The sequence below is a fragment of the Chamaea fasciata genome, unplaced genomic scaffold (assembly GCF_029207755.1).
Source record: "Chamaea fasciata isolate MVZ Bird 193981 ecotype frontalis unplaced genomic scaffold, bChaFas1.0.hap1 SCAF_13, whole genome shotgun sequence".
NCBI lineage: Eukaryota > Metazoa > Chordata > Aves > Passeriformes > Sylviidae > Chamaea > Chamaea fasciata.
Genome location: NW_027094098.1, coordinates 18,709,556 through 18,724,251, shown reverse-complemented (window position 1 = coordinate 18,724,251; position 14,696 = coordinate 18,709,556). Strand labels below are relative to the sequence as shown.

General features: G+C 43.7%; 1 protein-coding gene across 1 annotated transcript in view; it reads right to left on the bottom strand.

The window, feature by feature from the left end:
- CNTN6 (contactin 6) overlaps positions 1 to 14,696 on the bottom strand; it is a 124,460-nt gene that overhangs the window by 28,279 nt on the left and 81,485 nt on the right. Inside the window, exons 8-11 of the mRNA XM_066195180.1 lie at positions 13,308 to 13,492; positions 10,880 to 11,016; positions 6,958 to 7,087; positions 5,853 to 6,003 (exon numbers count right to left, since the gene is read on the bottom strand). Coding sequence (XP_066051277.1) covers positions 5,853 to 6,003; positions 6,958 to 7,087; positions 10,880 to 11,016; positions 13,308 to 13,492 — 603 coding nt within the window. The remainder of the gene's footprint in view (positions 1 to 5,852; positions 6,004 to 6,957; positions 7,088 to 10,879; positions 11,017 to 13,307; positions 13,493 to 14,696) is intronic.

Genomic DNA, 14,696 nt, shown 5'->3' with positions numbered 1-14,696 from the left:
AAAGCTCCTCGTGGTACAGAAGCAAGGAGGATAAAAACAGAGACCCACTTAATCCAGGCTTCAAAAACCAGACTTAAAAAAAAATAAAATAACAGTAAAATTAAGATCCCAGTGCTATCCACCCAACTGCATTGCTGTAGAAAGCTGGGAACAGAACAGAAAGTTCTGGAATCTCATAAGAAAAATAGATTTTCTATGGAACTTGGTACCTGCATGCAAGTATCTGGGGTATTTTATGCGCCAGCAGTGGGTGAGGAAAGCAGGGTGGTTCGTGGCACTAAGCAGCCTGACAAGCAAAACTCCTCTTTGCCTCTGCTACTCATCTGCTTTGACTTCAAGGCAGTTGACGGGTTTTTTTCAGACACTGTGGATGGGTTTCATTCCCTCAGCTTTGTTTGTCTAAGTTTGGTGTCTCATTTGAGAGGGAGGCACCTGCCAAGAGCAAGTAAATAACTCCCTTAGGCTGCATATTGACTTCAGCTAAAGAACAGTCAAGTGCCATCAATCTCCTCCTTTGTTAGCAGACTAGTGCAAATTTTGGAATTTTCTATCCATTTGGTCCTGATTCCTCCCCAAGCAGATTTTTTTAAAATTTATTTTTAAGGATAACAGATATTCTGAAGCTAAATCAACAGCTTTTGACATTCTGGTAATTGAAATGTTCCCCTGAAGTTTGCTGAACTGTCCTGACACATTTCTGCTCAAATTGGTTGGAGCTGAGACGCCGCTTCACAGACAATGCATTTTGTGTGTTGGATTTGATCAGCGGATGGAGTGAGGACTCCTCCTGTTTACCAAATAGTCACAGGAGAAGTTGAGCTGGGAGGGACCCACAAGGATCAATCCCAACAATCCCACCCTGAGCATTCCTGGAGTGGTGTCCAAACCCTCCTGGAGCTCTGGCAGCCTCAGGTCTGTGCCCATTCCCTCTGGGAATGAAGAACCTTTCTAGGGGAAGAACCTTTCCACAAAATCCAACCTAACCCTGCCCTGACCCAGCTCCTGCCATTCCCTGCCACAGGGAACAGAGATTGGAGCTGGTCCTCAGGAAGAGCTGCAGACTTTTTAACTCCCTGTTTGTTTAATTCCATCCACAGACACAAAACAATCCTTTTCCCAAATAACAGAAAAAGTTTAAATGTGTTGAAGTGCTCCTGGTTTTGGAATCTGGCTGTGAACCGTGGAGGAGCAGATGGAAAGCAGAAGGAGGGCCCAGAGGGTGGTGGGAGAACAGCTCCCAAGGAAACCTGCTGGGTCCTGGCTGCTCCCCTGGGAGCAGGAGAACCCCTCAGATCTGGGCTCTAAGGGGCAGCTCCAAGAACTCAGCAATTCCCAGATAATTCCCCCACCCAGTCACAACATCTGCTCCATTCTCCTTCCACGGTGTTGATGAAATACTTCCTAGGTCATTGTTTTCCCGGCTTCCCACATCATTGCTTTCCCATTTTTCCTCTAAGTAATGGCAATAACCTGAGTGTAAAACACCGAAACCAGGTGTGCCACAGAGCACAGAATTCACCAGCTTTATTTGTGACAGAGGATCCATTCCCATCCTTCACAGAGCCGGGACTGAGCTGTTTCCTACAAGCAAGACTTGGAGCCAACAAGTATTGAGCATATTTTATGATCTCTAAATGTACTTCTTGCCCGGGCCCCCAAAAACAATTTAAATTATGAATATTTGCTTATTACTGATTATTAATGCATGGAAAGTGCTGTATATGACTAATGCATTCTTCCAGCCTACCTCATTTCTCAGTTTTCCCTCAGCTCTCCTCATTGAAATTCCGAGTGAAGTGAGTCCCATATGTTTCCATGCATTCACTGCAGTGCTTGGGGATGCTCAGCCCAGGCTGAGGGAATAGCACCTCTCTCTGGCAAAGCAAAACCGGCCCCAATTCCCTTTCATTAAAACGCTCCCATCAAAAGGAATTTTATGGAAAATAAAGTTTTTCCACGAGGGTCCCGAATCTGAATTCGCTGAAGGCACGAAGACAGACGTTTGTCAGGCGGTCGGTGTCTAGACTCGAAAATTTGTTTTATTTAATGTATGAATTGTTCCTTTCTTCTCTTTCATTTCCTCGGTTGGATACGAGAGGATAGAGGCGAGGAGTGAGATGAAGAAAACTCCTGTTGCATGCACTGAGGATGTGACACACATGAAAATAGCTGAAATCTGTGTCAGACTCCACGGGGAGGGAGTTTGGAGCATAAAGCTTGGGTTTTGTTGTGTTTCGTTGCTACACTGAGCTAAAACCCCAAAGCACGCGCCAGGAAAAGTTCTTCATTCCACAAAGGCCAAACTGCTGTCCTTTGGAGAAGTGGCATTGTTCCCCAAACCCCATTTCTTCAGATTTTCACCCAGAGAAGAAGGATAATTGCCCAAGAGCAGGGAAAACCAGCCAGGATGAGCCAGATGTGGGATTTCCTTTGGATTCCTGCAGCTGATAACCTCAGATTCCCTCTCTCAGGTGCCAGCAGCATGGGCCATGGATAAATCCCACTACTCAGGGCCTGAGGGTGGAATGGAGTTATTACTGAAAATTTGGAATCTCTCAATGGAGAGGGCTGGAACAATAAACAAATCTGGTACTGCTATGTTCAGGCTTTATTTCACCATCTAATAAAAAAAAATTATTATTTTGGCATTTTCTGCAGGATTGACATGTGTGCTTCAAGTGCAATGAAGTATTTTACAGAAATGAGAGCAGACAAGCTGCTGAAGAGCTGAGAAATGGTGGGTTTGAGCCACAGAAAGGATGGGAAGGACAAGTGGGGCTGGAGAAAACTCTGCCCTGAAAAGGGAAATGGGGGCTGAGGACCTTTACTGCTGAACCCTGGCTAGAGATGCAGAAAATTACCCTTCAGAAAATTCCAAGGTATTTTTCAGATAGCCCAAATACTGCAGTTTTGTCATTTTTAAAATAACCTTAAGAACTCAGAGGAAATCTAATTAAAATATTTAATTGTGCATCTATCAATATGGAAAAAATGTAATAATTAGTGTTCTTATTTAGCACACTTCTCTTTACACGCTTACAAACTGAATTTAATATAAAGGAAAGTTCTCTTGTGGTATCAAGAGTTCAGCTTGATCAGGAAGAGGGGTTACCACATATTCAGGACTATCAAGAATAAACTATTACCAGGAATGAAAGGAAAAAGGTGAAAAAAGAAGGAATATTCTTCCCCCTTGGGCAGAACAGGTCTGGTTTCACTATTTCTTTAACAAAAGATTAAATTTATCTAAATAATTGAAAAGAAGCTGTGTGATCGGAGTTATTTAGGAATGAGCCCACCACGGTTCGGCTGCCAGAACTGGATGGGATTGGTATCTCCTTTTTTTAGCAACTACAACCCTACCAAATATTTTTTAAAAAGTCCAATAAAAGAGCCCATAAAGGTTATAATTGGAGCACGATAAAACGGGAGCAGAAATAAGGCTTTGTCAGGGTTTAATCATATCTTTGGAGAAAGGCAGACCATGTTCCCTCTCTTTTTATGTGTAATTCCAGCGCTTTAATTAGCCGTGTACTTTACAGCCACACAAACCCCTATTTCATTTTGTTTTCTGTCAGGGAGATCTCTGGACTAACACTGTGCTGATGATTTATCTCCTATCCTTTTAAACCGCGGCATTAGCCAGTTTGTCATTTAATAACCAAACAGCCTCATAAATTCCACTTTGCACACACTGTGGCAATAACGTGCATGCAGAGAGTTGAAACTCTGTCTCCTTTGTAAATCCTGCTCCTGTTATTTGCTCCTGCCCAGCAGCAGGAGCCTTCTGGGATGCTCAGAAATTACAGTGTGCTCGGAATTATTGTTAGTAAATTAATACAGGAGCACGAGTAAATACTGTGCGGAGTGTGTAAATATTTCTTTTATCAGGAGATCAGGTGGGGAATATCAGAGTAGTGGAACCTCAAGATCCAGGCTTAGTTCAGCCTCTGGAATAGGCAATACAATCAAAATACAATCAGAAGACAAACAAAGATTTGATTAAACACTGGGTAGAAAAGTGTTTTCCATCGCGAGCGGTTAAAATGAAAATAAAATTGCCACAACAAAGGGGGGAAAAGCCATTGGAAAGTTCTCTATGGCCGTGGGATGGATTGCTCATCCAAATTTTTCTGTTCCATTGCCAGCACCTATGTGAAATTCTCATATTTGCACCTTCTTTCATAAATACTCCTGTGATTTATCTCTACTGTGCATCCCTGCAGTGTGGCATAAGGAAGCAATTCCTTGTGTCACAGTTTGGGATGATGTTCTAGAGAATTATCATCATTTTTAAGTCTGATGTGACCCAAAATAACCTCCTTGAGCAAGTGGTCCTGTGTGAAAATCTGGTGTTCAGTTGCCAGAGCTTTATGAATTACTGATTGTAGATTTCAAAGGCTGACAACAGAATGTGACAAAAAGAGGGTTGCTGTTACATTTGTGAACTGAAAGAGTTGCTGAGAAGGACTCTCAGACATTCTCAGCACTTCTGAGGACACTGCTGCCCATTCCATCCATCTGTCTCCATTTGTGCATGGAAATATCCTCAGGGCTGTGTGTTGCATTCAATATCCCTCATTTCTGTCAGTAAGACCCTTTGATTTCAGTGTTCCACCATTTCATTGCCATTAGTGTGGAATTATAGAATCATGGAAAAGCCTGAACTGGAAGGGACCCAGAGGGATCATGGAGTCCAACTCCATGGGGGTTGTCTGTTGGAACCCTGGAGGTTGAAAATTTCAGTCTTTCTGTTCTGAAGGGCTCTGACCCTCAGGCAGGCACTGCATTTGACCTGAGGCCATGGAACAGGCTTCCAAAGTTGACTGATAGCACTGAGGTTGTGGGTGTGTAGTTTGAATAGAATTGAGTGATATCACAGGGTGAAAAACTTAGATTTGGGATTTTAGTATTTAGTAATATATGGGGCAAGATGGAGGACTTTGGGCGTTGTCTAAGTCCTTCTTTTCCACCTTCTTCTTCCTTCTTTTTCATGGGTTTGGGCGATTTTCTGTAATTGGGTGAAACAGGTCTGCATTGTGGTCCTTCTGTGGTCATTATTGGGTCACAAATTTAAATAATGTAGGTGTCACCTTGTTATTGGGTGATTAGTGTTTAAATAACCTTGGAAAGAGTTAGAGGTTCTCCATTTTTCCTTGTTTCTCTAACTTGCTAGTTGGAGCTCACAGCTCATGAGTCTGTAAATAATAAGAATTAATAAACATCCAAATCCGAACATGAACTGCGACTCCTGTGTATTAATCTCAACCTTGGCAGAGAAAAAGAAGCCAGAACTGTCACAACTGTCCACCCCAACCATCCCACCCTGTGCCTGAGGACACTGAAATATAATAGAGATGCTTCCTGGCAGCTCAGAAACGAGGAATTGTTCCTCAGCAAACCCCACCTGACCCAAAGCAGACTCAATCCTGCCTAAACGCGAGCGACAGGCTGATTGTGCCGGGGGTGACTCTACAGCCTGTAAAACTGCACAGCAATTCTGCCTCAGCCTGGGGGCACATCCTGGGCCTCCAGTGCTGTCTCCTCGTGAAGCAGATTCCCTCCAGCTCCGTGGCTGGCCTGGAGTTAAGTGATGATGAGCACAAACGTATGGATCACACGACGGCCCGCGTGGATTCGCTCCGGCTCCGCGCTCATCGTGCTTTGTACGCGCGGAACTCCACGGCCACCCTGAAGACAAAGAGGCCTCTGGCATTTCCATCAAGGAGCTTCAAATCATTGAAATCATCAAATTGCCAAGAGCAATCCTGAGCCAGCTGGGCTTCAGTGAGCTTTAAATGTTATTAAAACAGAGAAAATTCGGCGGCTCAGTGGCTGGTTGCCACCCGTACCTTTTGTTCTGGCGCAGAACCTCCGAGCCCTTTCTCCAGGACACAACAGCTCTGGGAGAAGCACTGGGTTTACAACTGATTGTAACTTCCCCTCCAACTTGAACAACAGACAGCTTCTTCACGGGGTTCCTGGAAAAATCGGGGGCTGCAGCTAAAAAGAGAGAAGGAAGAGGAGACGTCACGAAATGAGCTTGACAAATTCTTCTCTTGGAGGTTCAGCCAGAGAATTCGATAATTGTTTTGGTTTTTAGATTTCTGCAAAAGGAAATCTAAATCTAACATTAAAAATGTATCTAAGTACCAACGAATTCTAATTCTGTTTCTAAAGCTGTCTACCTGAACTGTGTGCTCTGACAAACTTTCCTGAGGAAATCTGGAGACTGGGAGAACTGGTCTATCTGTGATGGAGGACAAGATTCCTGAGCAGGATAAACTTCACATTCCTTATCCAGCCACATTCTTATACAGAGAGTATTCTGTCACAAGCACAGTGCTACTCTGGCTTTCTTTGCACAGACCTACTGTTTGCTGAAAACCTGTTTATTTTTCCTTATGTGAAAATTCACTCTTGGAGAAGGAGAAAACACAAGACATTGGGTGCTCCTAAGGTCTGTGTTTTACTGGTTTCACTGATATTTGGCTGCTGAGCAAACTTTTCATTTTGAAGTCCAGAACAGAATAGTTTTACAATATATGAGCAAATTCCATTCATATTCATCTGTGGTTATCATTAATGAGATTCCTTGTTCAATGTTATTTGTTTATGTCCACATTTGCCATATGCTCTTTGTTCATAGCTCAAACTCTTTCCCCTGCTTTCTGAAATGACTTTAAGAACCTGCAGAACAAGTATTAATAACTCAAACTAAGCGAGAAAGAACATTCATTAAACTGGTGTATATGTGATAATAAAAAAAGACCACACATGGATTAGATCCTTCCCCCAAACAAGCCATGAAATTAAACTTAAAAAAACCACATTTCCATGTGGGTGAAAAGCAAAGAAACGCCAGGTTTGAACTGCCAGGTTTCATTAAATTCAATTTTTTCTTTCAACGAGTGTCCTTTTTATTTGTACCTGTGCATTTTAGTGACATTTACTCACCAATCACCCTCAGCTCAGCATTGGAATAAATGGTGTCATATTTGTTTTCTGCCACGCACTGATAGAGGCCTGAGTCTGACAGATTCAGCATGGGGATGAGCAGAGTCCCATTTTCTATTTGAATCCTTTCCTGATAAGAGAAAAACAAGGAAAAACATCGACAGAGCCGATGAGTGAACAAATAAAAGGTTTTTTAGTATCACCCTGATGCACCTGATCAGGATTCAGAAGCAGAAATGTTGTTTTCTTGGCGGCAATGAGGATGGATACATCAGAAATGGGGTGTGCACCATGGTGGTAGTTTTATTTCCAGCCCTCCCAGCTCTTCCAGCTTTTCAGGAATTCCAGCCACACTTTGCAGCAGTGGCTTTGGGCAGGTTTCTCCAGGTTTTCCAGGTGTTTCCCTGCACTTCTGGGCTGGGAATCTGTGGTTATCCTTCTCCATGAAGGTGGCACAGAAGGAGCTACCACAGGGCAGGTAGGGATGCTCCACACTGGGAGCCTGGAGCATCCTCCACCTGGATCTTGGGAAGCAGCACCTCATCCCTGGCTGGCGAGACATCATTCCATCACTCCATCAGATAAATCTGATGGTGATAATCCCAGGCGACCAGAAAAGCTCCACAGGAGACAGAGGTGCTCCAATAACAGGAATATTTTGAACATCATCACACCCCAAATCACAGAAGAATGAGCCAGAGGAAAAGCTTCCCTGAAAAACAACACTTAAATTCCACTTGGAAAGCCCCAGGCAGCTGCTCAGAGCACAGGGAGAGCATTCTCCTCCAGGCCTGGATTTCTACACACACCAACTTCTTCAGCAATTCTGCTGAAATAGAGGAAGCTGCACAGTAAGGAAATTTGGAGCAGAGCTTGGAATTTGGTGTATTAAAAGAAGTTTGACTTGCTCTGCTTTGGAAAACAGAAAAAAAAAAGCCTGTTTCATGCTGCAATCATAACTTAAAGCTAAATATCTTGTGATTTTACAATTACTACCCTCTGGAGACAATAATAGCTGCACTGCAAAGTGGAGCACTGAGGAGGAGAAAAAAAAAAAACATTCCCCCAAACAGATGAGTTTGGAAGATACCCACGGGGAATATAAATCCCATCACCAAGTGCAAGCTTGAACAACAGATATCACTGGGAGGAAGGATGCTGCTGCTCATTCAGCCTGGCTCTCCTGCCTCTGGAGCAGGAGTGGGGGAGTTTGGAGTACACAGTCAGGGGATGCACTCCAGTGTTTGATGAACGAGCATCTCAAATGTATTTGGGAAATGCTAAACATCTGTCATATAATCCTAGGATGGGTTGGGTTGGAGGGATCGTAAAGTTCATCCCCTTCCACCCCCTGCCATGGGCATGGACACCCCCCACTGTCCCAGGCTGCTTCAAGCCCCAATGTCCAGCCTGGCCTTGGACACTTCAGAGGTCCAGGGGCAGCCACAGCTGCTCTGGGCACTCTGTGCCAGGGCCTGCCCACCCTCACAGGCAGGAATTCCTTCCCAATATCCCACCTAACCCTGCCCTCTATCAGTCTGAAGCCATTCCCTGTGTCCTGTCACCCCAGGCCCTTGGAAATGCTCTCTCTCCATTTTTCTTTCAGGCCCTGGAAGGTCACAGTGAGGTGACCCCAAAGCTTCTCCTCTCCAGGTGAGCAATCCCAGCTGTGCCAGCCTTTCCTCCCAGCAGAGCTGCTCCACCCCTCTGCTCATCCTGGAGCCTCCTCTGGGCTCTCTCCAGCAGCTCCAGCTCCTCCCTGTGCTGGGCCCAGGGCTGGGGCAGCTCTGCAGGTGGGGTCTCACCTGAGAGGGGCCGAATCCCCCTTTCCTGCTGGGATCAGCTCGGGGGGTTCTGGGGTCAGCACACACACCCAGGGAATGTTTTCCACCAGCCTAGCTTTTCCTTGGAGGTCTCCCAACCACGAACTGACCCAGCCCAAGCTTGTTTAGCTTGGAAACGTGATGAGAGCACAGCCTGCGGCTGCAAGGCTGGTGTGTGGCAAGCTAATTAACAACATTACATTACTCAGCCACTGATAATTTTTTTCCGAGGCTCTCGCTGCAGATATCTTTTGCATACTTAGTTTTACCTCCAGGCTGTTTGCTATCCTCTCAGTGCATTCTATTTTTACAAACACCCTTTGAATACAAAACCCCTCTCGGAAGCGAGGCTCGTGTGTTCCATCCTTATCCCAAATCCCCCACCGTTCTCTGCCGGCCCTTTGGGGCCGTGCAGACAAAGGGAAGAATAAAGCACACCGTGTACACGAGCAGGGAGGATGCTGCCATGACCAGCCAGGTGGTCAGGCACAGAGCTTTGACAAAGAGGAGACGATCAGGATCAGCCCCAGGGTGAAAAGCATCTGGATGTTATTCTTCCTGGGAGAATTCCGACACGCGGGGTGCTGCGACAAACTGAATATTTTATTACGCCTCCCCTTGTACTTTCCCCTCCAAAGTGTCCATTCTGTCCATTGAGCAATAACATCCAGCACTTTGTTGCCTGAAGAATTGCATTTACAGCACACTGTAAGTACTTGTGAAAATGCTGCCTGAAAATGTGTCTGTCGAGCGCTTCATTCCTCTTTATTGAAACGGTGCAATTGAAGAGTGACAGACTCTAAATATTGCTGCCTTCAAAGAGAGAGAAACAAGATAATCTCGCTCACAAGAAGGTGACAATGACTGCAATGAGCAAGTTGAGAAAAATTGCAGTCCGGGTAAATTCTGGCTATTTTCCCCAGATGCAGGTTGGGTCTGTTCAGGACTGATCCACCGGAAAATTACATGGAAGATTGGACCCCACTCCCACTATTTTAAATAAGTACAACTAAATCAAATAAATGCTGGTTCTGCAGCCCAGCAGGTGCGAATTTAGCCCATATGTTTTGGAAATTCTCCTGTATGTGCTCTTGCTAGGCAGGAATTAATCACAGTATTATTTTTTTTTTCCATCCAAGTGAGAATGCCTCGCAGATGAGCCCCAGAGAGGCTGGATGGATGCTCCAAAAAGAAAAAAAAATAAAAGGGAAATTTGGCCTCAGCAGAATGCAAAGAGCTTCTTATCACTGAGAGTCCTTCTCCATGAGGCTGCCGCCGGCTGAAGGCTGGAGGATGGATGTGCCAGAGCTTGGCCACCACGGGAATGCAGGGATTGTGCCTGGGAGCTCTCAAAGACCTGGCTGATGAAGGATCTGATGGTGGCTCTCAAGTGTCTGAGCTCCAAACTTCCCCTCCCCTCCTGCACCCCTACCTCCCTTTCCGCTTGGTCCTTTCAAGTGACATTTTGCACTTTTCCAGCTCTTCCTTTTACATGGCTTGCTTCGGATTATCCTTCTACAAAGCACAGAAAATATTCCCCTCAGAATTAGCTGATTTTCAGAGCTGGCTGATTAATTAAGGGAAAGGATTAACTCAGCAGGAGAGCAGCCACTCTGCACCAGACCAAAGGTCCACCCAGCTACTGATTTGGAACAGAAACAGAAGAAAAGTGCAACTCAACGCTGAGCATTCTGCAATTCCAGCTCTGGAACCCTCTGCCAGTCCTTTGGCATCCTACCAGTTCCCCAAACTGCAGATTATGTCTACAAGCGTATTTAGTGTTTCTTTCACCAATTACGATTCATATTTTTAAGCCCTTCTATACCTACAGCCATATCTTGTAGCAATTAGATAACTCACATGAAGAAATTGATGTTTTTCTCTCTCTCAAAACTCCAATTTCATACATTTCCAATAAAGATGAAGTCCAAGCATCGAGGCTCTGTGTTTCAAAGAGTTTGTGCTGTTTTATTAATTTTGATATATTAATACTTACCTATTTTTTTAAAACCTAATTAATATATTGCAAAATTAATATAATGATGAAAATAAAACCGACAAAAAGATGGGGAAGAAATCAAAGGAGACAGGAATCTTACCTCTGACACGAGGGGCTGGCCATTTTTTAACCAGCTGTAGGAAGGGCTTGGTTTTCCTCTTGCCTTACATTCCCAAAATAAACTGTCATAGAGAGACAGAAAGGCATTTTGGATTTTTTTCTCCCATTCAGGGGGTGCTGAAAAGAATATGCGAGGCATTTTAAGCAGGAGAAAAGTGATTTTGCTAGAGGTATGCTGCCATTAATTAATGAACTGAGCAGGGCTAATTAATATCCGTTCAACACGTTTTTTATTATGCTGCAAGTGAATTGTGTACAACAATTCCCTGGCATGAAACTTTGGGGCAAGCTTGGGAGAATGTTAGAAGTCAAGTGGTTGGGGAGTTTGGTTGAGCTTTCATCCATTTTTTGCCGCAAAAATGTGCAGAAATGGAGATTTTTAGATGCCTGAAATTCAGGAAATGTGTGTTGAAAGCATCAAGACACCCGATTTCCTCAAAATCTTCCTCTAAGGAAATTCACTGAGGTGTAAAAGCAGAATTTGCAGGAATCACCCAGGAGCTCTGTGAGCAACCAAGCCTCAAGGACTGAGCTGAGCAGGAATTCCCTTGGGGAAGGTGACATTTAGACAGAGGAGAGAGGTGGAGGTGACACCTGGGGAGAATAAATAACATCTCATTCCATGGGCAGGAACACTCTCCCAGCCTGGCCTTGGACACTTCCAGGGATCCAGGGGCAGCCACAGCTGCTCTGGGAATTCCATCCCAGGGCCTCATCACCTTCATAGGGAATGATTTCTCCCAAAATCCCATCCAGCCCTGCCCTGTGGCAGTGGGAAGCCATTCCCTGTGTCCTGTCCCTCCATCCCTTGTCCCCAGTCCCTCTCCAGCTCTCCTGGAGCCCCTTTAGGTGCTCAAAGTTCCTATAAGGATGAGGTTCACCCTGCTTAAAAGCATTCCTAATTACATCTAATTTTTGCTGCTCTCAGAGTCTGGATCATGGGCTGGAGGCATCACACACAAAGCAGTGTCCAGGAAAGAATCCCAATTTTTCGGAGACAACCTTCCTCCAGAGGAAAAGCCCCAGAGAGCAGAAAAGGAGCAAGAGGAAATCAATTACAGAGATAATTCACCAGCACACTCCTAATATGACAAAAAAACCCTCGTGCCAAGGCTTCATGACTGCTGTTTATACATTGCACTGTGAACAGCTATTAATTAATGTACAAAGCACAGTTAATAAGCACATTGTCTTAGATTGAATTAACTGATCATAATTTTATAATTGCCTGTGCCGTTATCAATCACGGCCAGGTAATCTACTGAACTTAATTTTAATGGGAACTGCTTGATTGACACAGTGAAAAAAATTAGTGAGCAATGAGAGCAAAAACTACCCCCCGAAAGCAAGGAAATAATGAAACATTTAAAGCAGCAGCAGACTGTTCTATTCCTGGCATATATCTTGATATTAGCCATGGCTGCAGGAGCCTGGTAGCTTATCAGCAAAGCCTGCATCTCTTCATTAGAAGAGATTTACTTAAAAAAAAAAAAAAAAAAAAAAAGGAAAATACTTCCCAGAGTCTTCTCAACAGATGTTAACTGGAGGCTCAGTCTCACTTGCTGTGATTTTTTTTTCTCCTCGCTGTTGTTGTTTTTTTTTTTTTTTTTTTTTTTTTTTTACTTTCTCCTTTGAAAGATTTATGAGGTAAAGAAAAGATCTCTCCTCTTATTCCTGTCAAAATCTGTTGCCTTCCCTGGGTGTTAACAATTCCACTGAAGAGACATAATTCACCCTGGCTATGAGGGAGCATCCCGTGTGACTGGCACTGCAGGGAATCAACGCACACGGGGAAGGACAAGGAAAGGGAGAAGATTCCCAGATGATTCTCCACTTTTAGCCAAGCTGGAAGGAGAGGGAGGAATGGGATGAGTTCCCCCTGCTTTGTACTTTCTGTTGACCTCTACTATTGGAAACTTGATTGTTTATTTCTGGTCACCTCTAGTACTTTTCCAGAGTTCTATCCTGACTGGGAAAGCTGTCACTGAGCTTGTACCTCTATCTGCATCAGCTCTGTTTAATAGGAATTTCAGCAATAATTATTTTTAATGTCAACAGAGGAGGTGAAATCCAAACCAGACCAAAGGCTCCTGAATCTTTCCCTGCTCTGCAGCTGCTGTTGGACACTGATCCCTCCCTGTACACAAATGTACAGGGACTCCTCTCTGCCTTTCCTTAACATTCTCACTTCCCACATTTCCAATCCAAGCTGTGATGTAAAATCCCTTTATTTGCTGAGGCTGTAACTCAGGGAAGGTCACTGGGAGCCCCCAATCAGTTTTTAATCAGTTTTTAACCTGACCTGCATGTTCTACCTCCAGGAAGGGCTGAGAGACTTCATCTGCACAATACAACTCAACACCATCCTGCTCTCCATTAAAAATCAAAATTCAATTAATTCTGCTTACCATAGACAAACAATTGACCTCTTGCAATGTTTATTCCTCGAGTGTTTCCTGCCGTGCACTCGTAGGAACCTTCATCTTCCTGCTCAACGTTGGGGATTTCCAGAACTCCTCCGCTCCTCTTGTGTTGGATTTTCTTGGCCAAGGGCTTCCCATCAGACCTCTTCCAGCTAATACTGGGGACAGGACTAAGGAATTGTATTTGTTGGAGAAAAAGAGACAGAATTTGTTACAGCAGAGGAAAAAGAAGGCAAAATCCTTTCTTGAGAGTAGCAATATTTTTTAAAAAGGAATGATTTCTAAGCATGACATACAGAGGTTCATGTAAGACTGAGATTTTATAGCATGTCCAATTTATTTAGGAGCACAGATCCAAAATGGGATGAAATCCTCAGTCAATTCTATGATTTTTTTCCTTAGGCCAATTTGTATTTTCCCCTTAGTAACTCTTACCTGGGGCTCAAACCTGTTTTTAAAGCCTGTGACACTGAAGCAATGACTTTGCAAGTCCAAATAAACACCACAGAAGTACTGAATTATTGACTGGTGCTCCCAGCACACAAATTCCCTGCAGCACTAAAGGTATTTTCATACCCCCAAAATAGGAAATATTGGCCAAGATTTCAAAAGATCTAAAAATACCCATAAATCTAAATATAAAAAACAGGAGCCAAGGTAGAAGGGAGCAGACAGAAAATTGTGTGAGGAGAGGAAAGAACAAAACATTGAGGCTGGAAGGAGATAGAGACAAAAAAGGAATATTTCTTTTTTTCCATGTTTTTGAAGGTTTCTATCATTTTTGTTTCTATTTGGATCAATGTATCCCATACAACACAAAACAGTGAAGTGTGAAGTCAGCTATAAATACATCTTGGATTTCTGGTAATATCACAAACCAAAGGAGCCTCACTTTCATGATCTACTATGTCACCAAAACACTTTGAAATATTAATAGTTGTGGATTTCACAGTTGTTTGCTGTTTCTGCAAACTGAAGTAAGTTGCTTTTCCTAAGAAATTCAGTTTTGAGCTTTTTACAGAAGCTTTGGCTAAGTGCTGACTTCCACTGGAAGCAACGTCGACAGCAACTGAAAACACAACTTTCATGGAAATTACAAGTCCTTGTTTCCAGTCTCCAAGGTCTCTGCCTGACTGCAGTGCTGACTTACAAAGGATTTATTCCTTTTTAGCAGAGACTGTAACTTGCTCACACCTTAAATTATTCAAGTTCAAGTCCTTGTTTATTGAACAAAGAAATCAAGTCACAAATACAAAATAGATTAATTTCTTAATAATTCAGGAAGTTTGGGCCTGATTTTTGCATTTTGAGTCTGTGTGTCTGCGATGTTCACAACTTCCCTCTGAGCGAGAACAACCAGGATTTGGGAGAAAT